Source organism: Gavia stellata, chromosome 24 (genome assembly GCF_030936135.1).
Source record: "Gavia stellata isolate bGavSte3 chromosome 24, bGavSte3.hap2, whole genome shotgun sequence".
NCBI lineage: Eukaryota > Metazoa > Chordata > Aves > Gaviiformes > Gaviidae > Gavia > Gavia stellata.
In genome coordinates this window covers 8,826,456-8,843,773 of record NC_082617.1, presented here as the reverse complement: position 1 = coordinate 8,843,773, position 17,318 = coordinate 8,826,456, and the positions used below count along the sequence as shown (strand labels likewise).

The window sequence follows — 17,318 nt, the reverse complement described above, 5'->3', positions numbered from 1 at the left end:
TGCTGCTGGGCGGGTGCAATGCCTTCCCTGGCTCCAGGAGAGGGGCCTGGGGATGCAGAACCGCTGCATGGCCATGCTCGGGGGGCTGGTGGCAGGAGCTGGGCTGCAGGCCCCTGACAGGAAGGGAAGAGGCTGCTTGGCTGCGAGCGGGGTCGGCACTGAGCCTTCCCAGCCCCGCGTCGCCTCGGGTGGCATGGCCCATCGCTGCACATGATGGGAGCCCCTGGCTCCCTGACGCAGGGGCAGCCTCCTGCCTCCCACCCTGCCCAGAGCCTGTCTCCTGCCCTCGGGCATCAGCACCCCAGGGTCTTCCCTCTGCTCCAGGCCTGCCACTGTCCCCCTCCCCTTCTCTCCCCTCCCGACGGTGTCCCCCAGCAGCCCAGCGTCACCCGAGGGACTGGCTGTACCATATGTATTTTGTACCACTTCAATGAAGGAGCACACTGCCTGGTGTGACTTGTACACAGCAATGTAATTAGTCTTTGCAATAAAATACTAATGCTCAAATGTCTCTGTCCCAAGGCAGGGGTTGTCCTGTCCTCCTTCCCTAAAATGCCGGCATGTTCCTGGAGAAAGAGGAGCGGACCTGATTGTGGAGGAGGTGAGACTTGCGCCTGTTGGTTGTACTTTACATTAACTCTGCTGACTTTAGCTTTGTTTTCTGTTTCAACTAAGATACAGGCTTTTTGTTTGAGGGACCAGTGCCCCGTTTGCAAATGAACCCTGTTGATTTGAACCTGTGGGTGTTGGGACTGTCGCATTTTCTGCTTGCAGAAATGTGACGTCCAATTTACTGGTTTTACTCCTTTTGATATAAGCAATGGCTTTAAGGGCAAATGCAATGGTTGGTCCTTACAGTGTGGATACAGTGGTCTCCTCTGGGTTGAGGCATTGTTCCTTTGGTGCTCAAGGGCTCATTTCCTAGCATGGCCAGCACGGTATTTTCTATTTTATAACTGCACAGACATCAGTGGAGATTACTCAGGTGATGTGCTGATTCTGAGTGTGGGTATTAAAGATGCAGCTCTTCTATCCCGAATTTCTCTGTGCCTTTGGCTATGTAGATTTTTTTAAAGCTAAGCTTTTGGAAATGAAAGGATTGTATTGTACAGACAGGGTTGGTAATGCCGTTACCTGCTCAGGCAGAATTAAACACCCAAAGCACTGCAGTGTTCCCAGACAGAGGAATTTTTAAAATGGTTGGGAAATAAATTAACCCTGGCACAAGTGATTTCTGGCTGCTTTGGCCTTGAGCTTTCCTGTTGATAGAAAGCTTGGCTTCAGGTGTTTTTCCTAGCATTTCTAAGAGTCTTTATTCTTGGTGCTGCTAATACCTGAGCACATATTCTTACCTGGCAGCGGTACATCCACTGCATCTCTCCCTTTTTTCTTCTTATGTCCCGTTGCACAGCCCCTCATGCCTCTGGATTCCCACATTACCAGGACCTACATCTTACCCTGGCTGGAGGTGCCCCCAGACCGACCGATCAGTGCATGGCCCCCCTTGTAAAGTCTTAAAGTCTTAAGAAATGCCTTTGTACTTATGGTTGCAGCCCGTGCTACCCCGAGGTAGGAGCACAAGGCAAAGCACAGGATCCCCCAGCGAGCCATGGTGAGTGCGCACCTGAGCAGCCAGTCCTCAAATGCAGCTTCTGTGTATATATACACATGCATACGTATCCAGGAGCACAGCTATGTGTCACTGTGAGATAGCCCTGCAGATGTTGCTTTTGTGGGCTGGAGGCCAAACCTAAGGAAATATCTCAGTCTAACAAAACTCCAGAGAACATAAAAAATGCTGAAGCCTTGAGAAGCCTCACACAAGTGCAGGAGGCTGAAATCGTACTAAACCGTGCCTTAGAGCGTATTAGCGGCCACTAATGAGAAACCTTGCACTCGTGACACGCTGGGGAATGCACAAGACTCACAAAATGCCACCAGAGCCTTCATGTCTGTGACTGGGTGGTAACAATCCAGCCAGCAATGGCAGACAAATGAGTGGCCAAGCTCTGTGGACCTCAAGCTCTGCCCCACTGCCTGCCTCCGTCCATCCTTGCTAACTACTGGGGAAGTCAAAACGGAATAGAGAAGTGCATTAGCTAGTGAGGACAACACACACTCCAACCCGCAGAAGGGAATTATTCACTGGCAGAAAGTGTGTTTTCCTGCTGGCTTTATTTCCAGGATCGCCAGCGAGGCTCAATGCTGAAGTCCTGGCACAGTATTTTCAATCCCCTTAGACGAGCAGAAGGACAGTACCTGCCTTAGGGCACCAACCCAGCCAAGGTGTACGTCCCGCACATGGAGAGCTTTGGGAATGCAACTTCTCCTCCTTTCTGGTGTACTGCCAGCTGGTTTGGATTCTGGGCTCTTTCTTGGGAGTTTGTTGAGCTTGCTTGAGGGCTTACTAGCCAGCACTGATGAAAATGTAGGCACTGGCTCCTTAACATCAGGAATGGCGCCCATCAGCAGGCACTGCAGTCAGTGCAGGCAGGTCATCGACATCTTAGTGCAAGCTCTGCTTTCCCATGTCCTGGGCGTGTTGGCTGAACCTTCAGCACTCAAGGAACAAGAGCAGAGACGATTCTGTCCAACAGCAGCCAGGCTGCTCACCGAGTTCACACATAGTCCAGAATTTCTGTCTCCATTTCATTTTCACTCCCATCAGAAGGCTTGAAGTCCTCTTCCTCTTCCTCTTCATCATCCTCATCCTCTCCAGACTCATATGCCAGCTGCTCTTTGCCATCTTCACTGCTTGTTGTACTTGAGAAAAGAGCTTAATGGGGAAGAAAGAGAGACACTGTGATGCCTCTCTCAGGGAAACCTGGGGGCATTTGCAGTAGAGTTCATAAAACAAATGAGCAGAAGGCAAAAGCCAGAGGGGCACAGCTAATGTTGCACATCTTAGTAGAACTTGATCAAGCCCAAAGCAATTTGTTTTCATACTCCATGAACGCTAGCAGAACAGCAGCTGATCTGCAGTGCTGTGCCTCCTCTCCTAGCAGATTCTGACCTACTTCACTGGGATACTGCTTTGGCGCAGCATTACGCAAAAGTAATTTCCTCACTTTTTGTTCAATTAAGAACATCAATAAAAAGTGAAATTCCACCAACAGATACATCAGTAAGACTAAGATCTTAATTATCACTGGGCAAAGACATTTAAAACCTGAAGGCTGTTATACTGGAAAGATGAAACAGAAAACCTTTGTTCCCAGCCTTTCCTAATCCCAACCCACATTCACACTGCAGGAGAACAGCCTCAGCTCACACACTGTAATGAGCTAGAACACGAAGAACACCAGATGTAGCACAAAGGAGGAGGCAAATACAGGAACACCAAGTGCTGACTGCAACATACTTATTCAAGCCACAACGTCTCAACGCTGTCAGGAAGGTAGTAACACGCTGTAGTAGTAGGCAGTAAGGCAGTAATACACTTTGATGTGCAGAAGCATCCTTACCAGGTCTTGTGGATCTGATTATCTGCTTTATCATCAGAGACATGGTATCTCGCAGATCATCACTAGTCTTTGGAAGGCACCACCCATCCCGCTCTGTGCATTCTGACTCTGTGCCGTCATTCCGACGGATGATTTTCTGTAGGCTAAAAAGCAGCAAAAGGGAAGGAAACATTAGCCGTCGGCTTCAAATGAGACAGACTATGGCTTACTTCCATTTTACTTCATTGAGTTGGAACAGCGTATTTGGTTATTCAGGCAATTGTCATACGGGGAAGGAAGTTCATGCGTGAAAAGTCTGTTCTATTTTTATTAAGAAGCTAAACACCTCTTAAGTTTCTGGTCAAGGAGAGAGAGGGGAATGGACTGGATATAAACAACAGGCTTTGAAATCTAGCTCTAACAGAAGACTCAGCTGCCAGTGTGCAATACCTTTCCACATTCAAGTCACAGAGCTGGTAGAACATCTGCCGATAAGGGGGTAAGGCTCCTTCTCGGAAAACATAGATGGATTCCTAAGAGGAGGAAAGAAGGAAAGGAGTAATGTGCATTTTGTGGTGTAACAGGACAACTGTGGCATAACTGAAACGTACTTCTCATGGGCTGATTCAAGAACAAGGCACTTCCAACACAGGTCATTTCCAAGGCATAGGTCTGCATATGGCAAAAGATAAAGCTGAACGAGGAAAGCAGCAAAATTTCACTGCAGCTATAGTCACAACAGCACAACTGTGCAGAGAACACACTTCATCTTTCAAACTGCAGCTCTGTCTGCAGCCTTTTACTGCGTAACAGTGGATCATAGGTTTCATTCTATCAAAAAGGAAAGAATAAGAGACTCCTGTTTAAATACTTATTTTGCCCTTCTGGATTTTGCAGGATGACCTGATAAACGCATGGTGATGTTTTGCACTTCATTGCTCGTAAAGTTCCAATCTTATCACTTGAAACAAAATGCTCATCTCATCTAAGACTAGGGCTGAAAGTACCAAGCACATCTTGCAGCATGTAAGAGATGATACATTCAGTGCACAGCAGGTGAAGTTCTGCAGTGACATGTACAACTAGCAGCTTCCCAGGTAGACCTGAGGACATCAGCTCACTCACAACTGTCCCCTTAATGACTGACAAAACAGGAAATGCACCTTTTTCACTAAGCTATTTCAAGATTCTGGTAAAAGAGAGTAATGCTTACCTTCAGTTTATACCTGCTGGAGGCAGGCTTTTTTGCACCGGATGTACCAGACGTACCAAGCCCCTGTTTCAGATCATGTACACTGATTGTATGACTTACTGAAAGACAAAAAACGAGAGAGTCCTAATTAGGGACATCTTTCCCTCTGTGGCATTGTACTGGCACTTCTCTATGTTCATTTAACTTTGCTGGTCAGCAAAAAAAACAGACCAACCCAGCAACTGAACTTGTGTTGCTCATTCTTCAGAGAAGTTACTGGACAGTCACAGGAAAGAAGGTGGTGAGTTTGGCGGTTTTTTCCACAGTGCATTTGTTCATCATTTTAACCTTTTCTACTTTCCCTTGACAAAGAAAAGAGAAAAACTCTCCCCTTACTCTGTGCTGCACCATCACTGAACAGAAGTGAATGCTGAGTTCCCACTGTGTTGCTTGCAGAACTCCCTTCTGTCTGCTGATTGACACCCTGGCTCAACCAGACATGCATCCAAGACTTGCACAACACCTCCCAGCAGGAGACTCTTCTACTGGCTTTAACAGCAGCACCATATTATAACCTATTTCTGGTTAGCTCCAATTTTGGCTTAGCTAGAACATGGGAAGACCCTTCACCACCTGTGACTTGGATGGGGTGAACCAAAGAAACAGAAGAGCCAGACAGCACTTCTCCTGGCACAGCGTACCTGGCTTCTTGACAGTGATGGGCAGACTGTAGTTATACGTGCTGCGTTTTGCTTTCACAGGCATATCGTTAGGGGCGTAACCTAGAGGTGAAAAAAGAAATCCAGTCATGAACTGAGGGCAAGCACCCTGCAGAATAGCCCTAGCTCAGTAACAGAAGTGCTGGACTGGTGCGTGAAAGGCGGGGTGGCCTTTGGGATACACTGACTTTAGCGAGGTGGGGAGAGGAGACCTATCAGATCAACAAGACCCTTTAACCTGGAAAGAGGGGGAGATGTGATCTGATGGTAATGACTGGATGCCAGCTCTGTCATGGATTTATTAGATGACCTCAGAACCTCCTTTCCCTCACCTTGCTCTCTGCAAAACCAGAGCAGGGGAACCCTATGTCCCAAGGTCTGAGACCTAGCGTCCTGCACAAGATGTTGAGGTCCCTGAGGCAAAGCTAGTATGTAAGCAACAGAATCTACTGCTCAGTGCCTCCCCTGAACAAGAGGGAAGATGGTCTGCTACATCCGCTTCAGCTTTGAACATATAGAGGAGGAAAGTCAGCCAGCCATTCATTGGGTTTGGAACGTGCCAAATGAGGAAAGGCATATTGCATACTATAAAATAAAGTACTAAAGGAGTTTATGGAAGAACTACTGTAAGCAACGAACTCAAAAAGTGTCATCTTCATCAGAGCAGAAATATGGCAAAAGAGTTTGAAAAACAAGTAGAAAGAAAAGTACTACCAGGATTAACCAGAAAGCAGAGAGAGAGTCTCTGTGGGTTGGGCCCTTTTACCATATTTCATTCCACAGCGAATTCGGAAGTCCAGTACTTGATAAATCTTTGCTTCAGGGTGTTTCCTGGGGTCATACCCAAACCTAACCCATAAGCTTCTCCAAGGACCTGTTAACTGCATAAACACACATGGGGGAAAATGGTTACAAAAAACGACTACAGTGTTGCAGAGTTTCTCAGAAAATTCTAATATTTCCACTCATTGCCCAAAGATTGTTTCTTTTACCAGCTCTTTTCTCACATGCCACGCCAGTAATTATATACTGAAACTTGGGCAATCAATGCATCGAAGCACAAATATTTGTATGCTTTTACAAACTAACCTGCAAGGACACGATAAAGTGTTTGTTTGGAAAAATTCTGCTACCATTGCCAGATGGATAGACGATCTGAGTGTCTGACTGAACTGCAAAGCCGATTAGAACCAATGGAGTGAACAGTTACTGAATCCTCCATGGCTTTAACTTCTGTTCAAGAGCAAGGGTTTCCTTCCCTCTTTCTCTTTACGTAACATTAAGCTCAGGTACTTAGTGGTAGGACCTCAGAAGCGGTAAAGGACCAGGAACACCCAGCTGATGCTCCCTGCCTCTGCCTCCTAGCAGCCTCAGACAGGCACAAGGGCAGATATACAGACTCACCATGTAATAGGCCAAATACGGCAACAGAAGTTTCAGCTTGTCAGGGTGGACACTGATATTGGCTTTCACTGCATTCCGAGACCAGACAGGACGAACTTCAAAGAGCTAAAGTAATATAGAAACAACCATGGAAACAGTGGGAAGAAAGTGGGTTACTATGGCAGTTCAATTTTCTAAATGGCCTTTCTTCTGTATAGGGGCTTTTGGCCCTTAGTATGAGCTGTAAGAACAGCAATGTAAGGACTAGTGGCACAAAAAGGAAGTTAATGTGACTTGGCTGCAAAGAGAGATTCAAATCTTGACTTGCATAATTGAACAGAAGACAGCAGTGTAAGTGGCATCTACTGGTATTTGCTGTTTCAGTCTGTTAGAATCACCAAGCATTTTGTGGGACGTCAAAGAAAATGGCTGCATGCAGGTTTTTCCTACACAGCATGCTGCAGTATAGTGCTCAGGTCAGGACTAAGGCACATACCTTTCTCAGCTCTTCCTCCACTTTTTTATCCACAGGATTGGTGCACACTTTCTTCCAGGTCTGTACAGCAGCATCCAGGGGTTTAGTTGGGATTTCCTCATCATCAAAGTTCACAAAGATAGCGTTGTGCGGGCGACGGGCCCTGCTGAGGCCAATCAGGTTCTCTCCAGACACCTGGGGATTGTTGTACCCCTCCCTAAGAAAGAGGGAAAGGATCGGGTTTGCTCTCTGCCTCTGGCACACACGGACTCGGGGCCTTCACGGGAACATACAAAAATGGAAGTTTGTGCTCCAGATTTCGGAAGAGAAGGGACTCAGCCATGTGAGCAATGGGTTGGTTTACCTTTGGCCCCACCTCCCTCTGGGTTTTGGAGTCACTTACTGGCACCATAAAAGAATCCTGTGACACCACTCAGGAACGAAAATTGAAATTAAAAAACCCTGCAAAGCTACACCAGTTGCACAATGAGAGGTCCCCTGTACTATCTGACAGAAGTCCCTCAGGCTGTTGGCTACTAACCTGCAGGAAATGTATTTGCAGCCCAGAAGGCTTTACCCTCTGCATTTGCTCTGTTGTAATTACTACAGTTCAGTAGGGTACAGGGACAAGGCAAGATGGAAATGCTGGTAAGATAATTTTTTTCTTTCTTTTAAAGTGCCATTGAAGGACTACAGTGAGAAAATGAAAGATGTTTCTCGTGGGAGATCTCACAGATTGTTCTTCTGGCAAAAGCAGCCGGGGGCCAGGAGGGAACAGGTCTGGTGAGCACAGTCACAGGAACATATGGCATCGACTCCCGCACACTCCCCCCTCAGCTCCAGCCCATTGGAAGCAGGGAGAAAGCCGGGCTCACTGCATCCCACACTGCGTGTAGCGTGCTGGGGGAGGCAGTCATCTTCACCAGGTCACCAGGTCCCCGCACCTGGCAAGTCCTCAAGTTGACTTTTGCTGAGGTTTCTGCTGCCAGGCAGTTTCTCAAGTGTGCCTGCCTCTGTTGTACCAAATCAAGAGGGGTAAAACAGAACAAGGCAGCGGCTTAAACAGGTGAAATACATGAATGATGTATTTAGTGCTGCTCTGAAGATGCTTCAAGAGCAGAGATCCAATACTAACACTGAAGTCACAATGGATTGGAGGCATCTCCAAGTGATGAAAAAGGAAATCTTAACTTGAGGACTTGTCTGTTAGAAATCTGTACCAAACCAGCAAAATGTTTCACTACCTGTCCGTTAAAAAACCAACACAACTATTAACTACATTATGAGAAAAGGCACTAACCGGTGCTGTACATCCGGCCGATAAAAATAGTCAACAGGAGTGTCCAGACGTGAGAAAATCGGTGGCGGGATGTAGAGAGGTAATTCTTTATTGAAAAAATCTTCCTTCTCTGGTTTGAGCATTAGGACTTTGTCATACATGGAGGTTTGTTTGCCATCAGGACCAGAGTGCATTGCCAGGTACTGGAAATCAGACATTCCTGTGAGAAACAAAAGTTAAAACATTGTGAAGTTCATTGTGAATATCACAATATTTCTCACAACACTCCACTTCCAGCAGCAGGAATCTGGTAAGTTTATGCAAATGTTTATACAGCAAGGAGGCTGTAACAACAGCAGACAAGTTGGTTGTCCTTCCAGTCCTAAATTCTCAGAGGGCAACAGTTCCCTTTCCTGTCAGACATACTCATCTTTTAAGCCACGTGGACACAAATCCAAGTGTTACCTTGAAATTTGTAAACGGTGGTGACAGTCCCAAGAATTTCCATTTCAAACTGGACTTCTGGCTGGATTTGTTCTTCGGTGTCCAGCTGCTTTTTCTTGGTCCTCCTCTTCACCTTGAGCAGCATGGTGGAGGTGGGGAAGCGATTGGCACACACGGGATGGCAGTAAGGGTCCTTGGGGCGGAAATACAGCTCCAGCCTTTTGGCAGGGTCCGCATAGATCTGTGTCAGCAAGGGCAGGCACAGTCTCCCTCAGCATCGCACCCTGGACTCCATTTGCACCAGGCCCCGACCCCACACCCTCTCGCCCTCCGCTTCCCCCCACATCTCCCCCCACACCACCTCAGGGAGGTGAATCCTGGGCCACCCACACCGCGCTGGGGGGAGGCGCGGCCGCTCCCCCCCCGCCCGACACCTCCCGCCTCCTCCCTCGGGCGCAGCAGCGGCCCAGGCGAGCGGCGTCACCCCGAGACCACGCGTGGAGCCTGCGGGGGAACCTGCGGGGACCCCGCGGGCCCGGACAGGGGGGTCCCACAGCGGGGGGGTCCCACAGCGCGGGGGTCCCTGGCCACGGCCCCCCTCCTGCATCCAGCCCCCTCCCCGGGGCCACACTCCCCGCCCCACACCGCCTCCGCCCCCCCGGCCCTCCCCAGACCCCGGCGCCCCCCTCACCCGCGACACCCCCTGCTCTCCTCCCAGCGTCCGCAGCATGGCCCCGACGTCCCGCACCAGCCCCGGGTACTCCACGCACACCAACCGCGGCGAGCGGGGCAGCTCCAGCACGGCCGAGCCCCGCTCCCCCCACTGCCTCACCGCCGCCATCGCTCCACCGCCCCGCTCCCTCCCGGCAGCGGCCCCCCCGCGCCCCGCGGGCCGCGGCACAAAGGTTCCGCCGCGGCACAAAGGTTCCGCTGCGGCACAACGGTTCCTACGGCGGCACAAAGGTTCCGCCGCGGCACAACGGTTCCTACGGCGGCACAAAGGTTCCGCCGCGGCACAACGGTTCCTACGGCGGCACAAAGGTTCCGCCGCGGCACAACGGTTCCTACGGCGGCACAAAGGTTCCGCCGCGGCACAACGGTTCCTACGGCGGCACAAAGGTTCCGCCGCGGCACAACGGTTCCTACGGCGGCACAAAGGTTCCGCCGCGGCACAACGGTTCCTACGGCGGCACAAAGGTTCCGCCGCGGCACAACGGTTCCTACGGCGGCACAAAGGTTCCGCCGCGGCACAACGGTTCCTACGGCGGCGGCGCGGGGCCTGGCCAGGCCCGGCGTGGGTCGGTGGGTGGGTGTGAAGGTGGAGGCCGGTGGACGGCCGTGCTCCCCTTCCAGCTGGAGCTCCCCGGCCCAGCCTGGCCTCTGCCAAGCAAGGATTTGTGCCCATAAACCAGTGCGGAACAACCCCCTCCCCGGGTTTGTTTTCCCCTTCGAGTTTGTGAGCTGCTGGGGGTCACGCAGGCAGCAGGAAAACCAACCCCCGAGGCAGAGGGCTGGCAGAGCAGGCCAAGCCGCAGCTCTCGGGTGTCAGCAGCTTCGCCGGGACATTCCTGTGCCCTGGGTGAGGGGAATCCACTTTGCCCAGGGATAGCGCTTGGTGCCCAACCCTAACGTTAGGGAGAAACTCCTGTCACAGCAAAGACACGGAGAAGCCCAAACCACTCAGTTACAAGCAAGCCTTTAATGAACTGGGCCTATCTTTATAAGGCCCAGCCTTATAAATGTCTTTTCTCAGCTCCACAGCAGTTCCTCGGCCACAGAGGTGTTGGCAACCTGCGGCAGGTTCCGATAGACCGAGTTCCAGAAGGTCACATACCGGGTTTTCAGATTCTGCTTCACAGAGTTATTGTTTATCTTGTTGTCGATTTCCAGGTAGTAACTGCCCTCACTGGTGTAGGGCGGCCAGGTAACGGGCACCTCTGAATACCCTTTGTTGGGATCACTGGGGAAAAAGGAGGGACAGAAGTTCAGTTTTATCAGGGCCACAAGCTTGTGGACGCAGCAAGGTTTGAGTTGTTTGGCAGGGACCCGTCTGCTCAAGTGAAGCTTTAAGTGAGTGCAAAGAGAGACGCTGATGTTGGGACAAGCAATAGCAATTCTGCCTGCTAGGAGCGACTTGCCGACCTGCAGTCTCCTCCCTTGGCCCCACTAGCATCGTCCCGGGCTGCACTCAGGGGCTTAACTCCTGTCTGAACACCTGGATTTGGAAACAAACCTCATCACTAAGTTTAAGCAGAGTTCACAAGTTCTGAAAATGCTTCTGCTGTCCCCAGGTGTTCCCTGGATGAGAAGGACCCAGAGCAAACTCCACCACTGGGAGACATAGAGCCAGGCTCACAACAGAAGTGCAGACAGAGGACACCCCGCTTTGGGGAATTGCCCCCGAGGAGTTAACAGGCAAAAGCAGCACGCTGAAGTGCTGCAGCAAGCCCCAAATGTGGAACTGGAATCACTCACCCTGTCCTGGCAAAATTGGTCCAATAAGCGATCATGGCACTTGAGACCTTCCTGTGCTTGGGCAGGTAGCCCAGGGGGGTGGCGAAGGGTTTCCCAAACACGTACTGCAGGTCATCAGCATGGTCTGCCCCTACCCAGCTTGGGTAGACGGGCATTCGGGATGGCTGGGAGAACAAGTAGCTGTATGTCTTGGCATTCCTGGGGGAAGAAAAGAGACTTGTTAAGCAGCTGTGAGTGGAGAGCAGAGAACGGGAGGTGGATTCATAACCACGCTCCAAATACCGGCCGAGCTAGAGATTCAGCCCTGGAAGATGCTCACATGCATCTAAGAGGTGCTCTCAGGAGAAAATGTCCTTTTATCTGGTAATTTTTAACTTCCATTTCTGACTCTCACCCTAACCCTCGTATCATCCAACTGCCGTGTCTCCTGGCATCAAACATTGCCAGGATGAAGTCTGAAGTTTTTAGGAAGCAAAAACTTGTTCTAGTGGGATTTTAAAGCAAGTTTCTAGCCTGACTCCCCTGTAGCGTTAGAGAAACAGTGTTTGTACGAGCCCCATGTAAGTGTGTACTCAGTACCAAAAGGCCTGCCTCCTTCAAGTTCAGCCCTTTCAACGTGCTCCTCAGGCCCCTGTGCTGGAAACACAGCGTTTCGCCCCCCAGGCACGCTTTGGGCTCCTGCCAGGGCTGAGCTGCTCACCGGGCATTCTGCAGGTGCAGATTCAGTGCCCACTGGGTGGGAACCAGGAAGATGTAGTCTGTAATCAAGTCCACCACTGTCTTCTTCATGACCTCCTGGTCCGGGTTGTTGCCCCACGATTGGGTGTAGACATTGTATGTCGCGTTGGCTCCACGCTCGCCCCTTTCCACAGTAAGTCCTTTGACCAAATTATAGACCTCGTCGCTGAAAAGACAAGTAGTATCAACTAATTACAGACTGGCAGTTACAAGTGAGGCAGGGCTTATGGAAATGGATCCCAGCTCCCGTTGACATTCACATCCAACCCTGTGGTTAGCAACGGTTTGGTGGAGTAAACACCAGCCATTTCATTCCAGATCTTAGAAGGAGGGCATGTGCGTCTCAGCTTTCTCAGCAGAACAGCTTGGGGCCAAATTGGTCACAAGCTCCTTTTGTCCACAAAGAGAAGTCTTACAGGGTGGGTGCCCAGCATGTCTGGCACGTACCTGCTCTGGACAGGGAGCATCAGGGCTGCCAAGCCTATCGCTGCCTTAAAGGTATATGGGGAGGCTTCCCCACTAGCTGGTCCTTTCTCTTGAAGGCTCTGGACTTGGCAACATATGCCCTAGGCACCCTGGCTTGGAGAGACATCCTCTTTTGAAGGTAGTGCCCTGTCCACTCAGGTCTAAGTCCTTGGATTTTGCGGGCTACACTAAAGATAACGTTCCTCCTGTTAAGGGTTTTAAGAGCATTCTTCACTTACGCGGTGATTTTCACAAGTGGGCGATTGATAGCAGGTAAATCAATGCCAGCAAAGATGTGTCCATCCATGTTATTGACCCCAGCAATGTAGTCAATGTCAGCAGCGTTGGCAAAGAGTTTCTCTGGCACGTCTGGGAGGAAGTCTCCATCGACGACAGGAGCGAGGGCGAGTGTGTGAACCACGGGAGCTGCAGCAGGAGGCAAAACCAGAGTCTGTTAGGAGCTGAGAAAAGACAGAAGTGTGGCCTGGCATATCCTATGGCTCAGGGAACTGTGGAAGGAATAGGCTGAGGTGAATGAGAGCTTAGGCGGTGACTTCAGCGTGACCACAAGATCACATTCAGTAAACCTCATGCCTGTAGGTGGGGAAGAGGAACAAGAGATCTGCCAGCCAAGTATGGCAGGTAACATCAACAATGCCTTTCCTCCTTCCCCCAGCCCCTTCCCAAAAAGCCCAGCCAAAGGTAGCGAAGAGCAGAACTTCTCTTCCTCACTGTATCTGGCTGTGGTCACTCATTGCCGGGACAGCCGGCTCAGGCCAGTGCAGCTGCACAGCAGTGGCTTGGCCACTCTTTGTCCCGAGCAAGGCTAAATACCGGGGCTATTTACTAGGAGCGTGAGGACAGCAAAGCGGAGGAGAGTCTTCTTGGGAAAGAAATCCCCACAGGCAGCAAAAGCAGAAGTATTCCCTACCTGCTGTGAGCGTCCTACACTCCACCCAGCGACTCAAATGAAAATAGCAGGGTTGTGGTCAATTATTTTTTTGTTTGTAAGCTGTGTTCTGGAATTGCTCATGCTGCTTTCAGAGCATTGAAAGCCCAAACAGCTGTTCTGGAGCCAAGGCATGGCCCTTGGATAATTCCTCTGCCAGTGCTGCCTTTGCACAATGAGCAGCGTTCATTCAGCGCAGTGTGCACCTGCCTACAGAAGGGCAACTGCGAGATCTGTCATTATTGTCCCCTTTCTGAAGGACACAAGCACTGCTTCAACACTCCTGGCAATCGCCCCAGCATCCCGTCAAAGGCATGGTGAGCCCTGGTGGGTCCCTGGGGACCACAGCACGGCCCGGGGGACTTACCGGGCAGGTTGATCAGCTGCAGGTGGTAGGCCAGTGTCACAGCTTTGGGGTCAGAGACGCGCAGGCAGTTGGCCAAGGCAGTGGTGTTGTCGGTGGGGCAGCCCACATTTTGTCCAATCTGCAGGAGGAGAGAGAGAAAAATCTCCTAGCATTACCTTCCGAAGCCAGGCTTCATTACTGGCTTCACAGAGACAGAGGTTGGTTTTAATCTCAAAGCAGTGTGGTTCCAAGCATCTGTTTGGCAGCAGGGCTCCTGCCAAATCCCTTGCTAGTTATGCTCTTCTCTAGGGAATTGCTTTTTTGGTTTTTCCATTCCCTCAGGCAAGACTTGCATGTTACCTTTTTAGCCCAGGCGAGTGGGTCCTCCTGGATGGCCCAGCTGCAGAGACCGACGCCGCTCTGGCTGATGGCTCTCTTGAACAGGCCCTTGTTCTTTGGGGTCAACGTCTGTGGTGCCAAATAGAAACAAGGGGGTTTCAGGTACAAAATCCTGAAGAGCCCATCGCCTGCCAGACCCGGCCGATCCCCTCACAGCTTGTGCACCAGGCCCAGGGATGCTGCCAGCTCTCGTGCTATTTAGCAGTCTCAGCAGTTAAAGTTAAAAGCTGATATGGTGAGAAGAGGAGCAGAGTAGGGGGACACGGCAAGTAAATGCTATTTCGCCACTGGTCCCAAGGCGAGGAGACATGCCTGCAGTGGGGGGACTTATTAAACTGAAGAAGGAGGAGAGGCTAGAAATCAAAGAGGCTGAGCATTGCTGTCCCCGGGCAGGAGAGGATGTTAATCAGGCAGCGTGTGTGGAGGAAAGCGGCAGAGTGCCAAGGGGACCATCTCTTCTGTTTACAGAGAAGTGGCTCTGATGGGGTCTGACAAGGACAACACACCTGCAGGGAGACGCTGGCAGCACCGGCTGATTCCCCAAAGATGGTGATGTTTTCTGGGTCACCCCCAAAGGCCTTGATATTCCTCTTCACCCAAGCAATAGCCATGTGCTGGTCCTTCAGCCCGTAGTTCCCTGAGCAACGGAGAGCACGCACCATTGAGCAAGGGCACAGCAAAGCTGATAAGCTGGGGACCCCTGACAGGATCCCCTGAAGAGGGAGCAGCTGCGGTACCCGGCATGTTTGCGTCTCCGGTGCTCAGGAAGCCCAGGGGCCCCAGGCGGTAGTTGACGGTCACCACGATCACATTGCCCCGCACGGCGATCTCCTCACCATCGTAGAGGTAGTTATTGAGGAAGTTGGCTCCCTGGCTCCCTCCCACAAGGAAGGCGCCGCCGTAGATCCAGACCATCACTGGCATGTTGGTAGAGACTGGGAGATGAGGAAGAAAAGCAGTGTGAGCCGCAACATAGCTCAAAGGTGCTGCCCATCCATCCCCATACCCACTTGCTGAGCACTGCTCCACCTGGGCATGGACAGACATGATGCTCTGCAATAGCCTATGGCCAAGAAAGTCCACGCTCTGTAGAAGAGGCTGAAACTCCCAACAGGCTGCAGCTGAGGGACATTGGTTGACACGGCTCCCACCTCTCCCTCTGAAGATCAGTGCTCCTGCAGTTGCCCACTATGGGAACATAGCTGCTGAGGGGTGCTCCAGAGCAATTTGTCCACAAAAGGCAACTGAGAATCTCCTCCCCAGGTCTCTGCCAAGCACATACCCTGTCTCCTCTTTTGAGGGATCCAGATGTTCAGATAGAGACAGTCCTCGCTCCCGCGCACATCAGTTTGTGTAAGCGTCATCTGCATGCAGCGATTTTTGAATTGTTTTGCTTGCAATGTTCCTGAGAGGAGAGAGGGAAGACAGCAGGTCCTAGTTAGAGGCATCAACTCCATCCTTTGGTTGCAAGCTGCCTGTCCATCCATCCTCTCCTCTGTCAGTCCAGTGCAGAGGCAACAACGCCTCCCCAGCCACTGTGACCGGTCTGAGGGAGTGACAAAGTGGGACCCTTTCCCATGTGAACTAGCTCTGGACAGCCGAGGCATGGGGAGGGCAGATGCAGGTGCCATGCTTCGGTTTTGTTACTTCCTGTGGTTACTTGAGTTGCTTGGGAACACTTAGACACAGACTCTCATACCCACCATGAGACTAAGCTTTTTCTTGATACTGCTTAGTAGAGGAAGGCAGGCAACAACATCTTTGGCTTGTCAAGAACAGACTAAAGAGAGAGAAGCAAAAATAAAACCCCAAACCAAAGGCATTCAAAAGCTGGATCTTACCCTGCCAGCCAGGATGAGGTTGGGGGTCTTCCAGAGTCTTTGGAGGGGCAGCAAAGGGGATCCCTCTGAAGATGTCGATGTAGTCCCCAAAAAGTCCCAGCCTTTTACTCTCGCCTTCCACAAAACCGCCCTCGGTGTACACCACACCCAGCTACATATAGTACCAATCAGAAGAGAAAATCCATTGCACAGTCCTTCACGCCTCTGGTTTCCCATGTTGCCAGCATCCACACCTTGCCCCACCCAGTCCCGCAGATGGACCCCCTCACAGCCCCCCTTCCCCAGCCATCCCTTTGGACCCTCATGGAAAGCCCACTTGTGGAAACATGTTGATGAGAGCCTTTGTCATGTTTAGGGCAGGAAAACACCCTGCCTTGGCAGTCACGGTCTGCAGGCCCTCTTTCATGGGCTCCAGACCACACGTAGCAGGAGTTTGCTCATGCAGGCAGGAACAGGCAAAATGTCTTGCAAAGCCATAAGAAGTGCTTTTGTACTTACGGTTGCAGCCCATGCTACCCCGAGGTAGGAGCACAAGGCAAAGCACAGGATCCCCCAGCGAGCCATGGTGAGTGCACACCTGAGGAGCCAGTCCCCAAATGGAGCCTTACATATATATAGCTAGGAGTGCGGCTGTGCGTCAATGCCGTGACCCCAGTTTTGGCTCTTAGGTAAACTAGGGGAGCCTCTACACACTTGTCCTTCGGTGGGCTGAGGCCAAACCATGGCTGAGGTAGACTGGCGTCACTGTGTGAGAGCCCTGCAGATGTTGCTTTTGTGGGCTGGAGGCCAAACCTAAGGAAATATCTCAGTCTAACAAAACTCCAGAGAACATAAAAAATGCTGAAGCCTTGAGAAGCCTCACACAAGTGCAGGAGGCTGAAACCATACTAAACCGTGCCTTAGAGCGCATTAGCGGCCACTAATGAGAAACCTTGCACTCGTGACACGCTGGGGAATGCACAAGACTCACAAAATGCCACCAGAGCCTTCATGTCTGTGACTGGGTGGTAACAATCCAGCCAGCAATGGCATACGAATGAGTGGCCAAGCTCTGTGGACCTCAAGCTCTGCCCCACTGCCTGCCTCTGTCCATCCTTGCTAACTACTGGGGAAGTCAAAATGGAATAGAGAAGTGCATTAGCTAGTGAGGACAACACACACTCCAACCTG

The 17,318-nt window shown here is 51.1% G+C and overlaps 2 protein-coding genes across 2 annotated transcripts; both read right to left on the bottom strand.

Moving 5' to 3' along the window:
• Positions 1 to 2,594: 2,594 nt before the first annotated feature.
• GTF3C5 (general transcription factor IIIC subunit 5) lies at positions 2,595 to 9,739 on the bottom strand. Its single transcript, XM_059828834.1, has 11 exons — positions 9,627 to 9,739; positions 8,957 to 9,176; positions 8,513 to 8,711; positions 7,234 to 7,429; positions 6,759 to 6,863; positions 6,121 to 6,235; positions 5,337 to 5,417; positions 4,657 to 4,754; positions 3,894 to 3,976; positions 3,465 to 3,607; positions 2,595 to 2,776 (listed from the first exon to the last, which is right to left on the bottom strand). The coding sequence occupies exons 1-11, from the start codon at positions 9,663 to 9,665 to the stop codon at positions 2,619 to 2,621; spliced, it is 1,437 nt and encodes a 478-aa protein (XP_059684817.1). The 5' UTR covers positions 9,666 to 9,739; the 3' UTR covers positions 2,595 to 2,618.
• Positions 9,740 to 10,684: 945 nt separating this feature from the next.
• On the bottom strand, positions 10,685 to 16,712 carry CEL (carboxyl ester lipase). Its single transcript, XM_009816336.2, has 11 exons — positions 16,647 to 16,712; positions 16,149 to 16,299; positions 15,590 to 15,712; positions 15,045 to 15,242; positions 14,814 to 14,944; positions 14,269 to 14,376; positions 13,930 to 14,047; positions 12,853 to 13,039; positions 12,111 to 12,314; positions 11,411 to 11,608; positions 10,685 to 10,895 (listed from the first exon to the last, which is right to left on the bottom strand). The coding sequence occupies exons 1-11, from the start codon at positions 16,710 to 16,712 to the stop codon at positions 10,685 to 10,687; spliced, it is 1,695 nt and encodes a 564-aa protein (XP_009814638.2).
• Between the last annotated feature and the right edge of the window lie 606 nt (positions 16,713 to 17,318).

What these genes read in the sequence shown, in the direction of transcription:
- GTF3C5 (XM_059828834.1), bottom strand. Translation starts at nt 9,665, where the DNA reads ATGCTGCGGACGCTGGGAGGAGAGCAGGGGGTGTCGCGG. An exon ending in TCGCTGTGGAATGAAATATG is followed by an intron (nt 5,418 to 6,120) that starts GTAAAAGGGCCC and finishes TTTCACCTCTAG; the next exon opens with GTTACGCCCCTAACGATATG. An exon ending in CCAGCAGGTATAAACTGAAG is followed by an intron (nt 3,977 to 4,656) that starts GTAAGCATTACT and finishes TCCTCCTCTTAG; the next exon opens with GAATCCATCTATGTTTTCCG.
- CEL (XM_009816336.2), bottom strand. Translation starts at nt 16,712, where the DNA reads ATGGCTCGCTGGGGGATCCTGTGCTTTGCCTTGTGCTCCTACCTCGGG. An exon ending in CGGAGACGCAAACATGCCGG is followed by an intron (nt 14,945 to 15,044) that starts GTACCGCAGCTG and finishes TCCGTTGCTCAG; the next exon opens with GGAACTACGGGCTGAAGGAC. An exon ending in CTGCCAGCGTCTCCCTGCAG is followed by an intron (nt 14,377 to 14,813) that starts GTGTGTTGTCCT and finishes TTGGCACCACAG; the next exon opens with ACGTTGACCCCAAAGAACAA.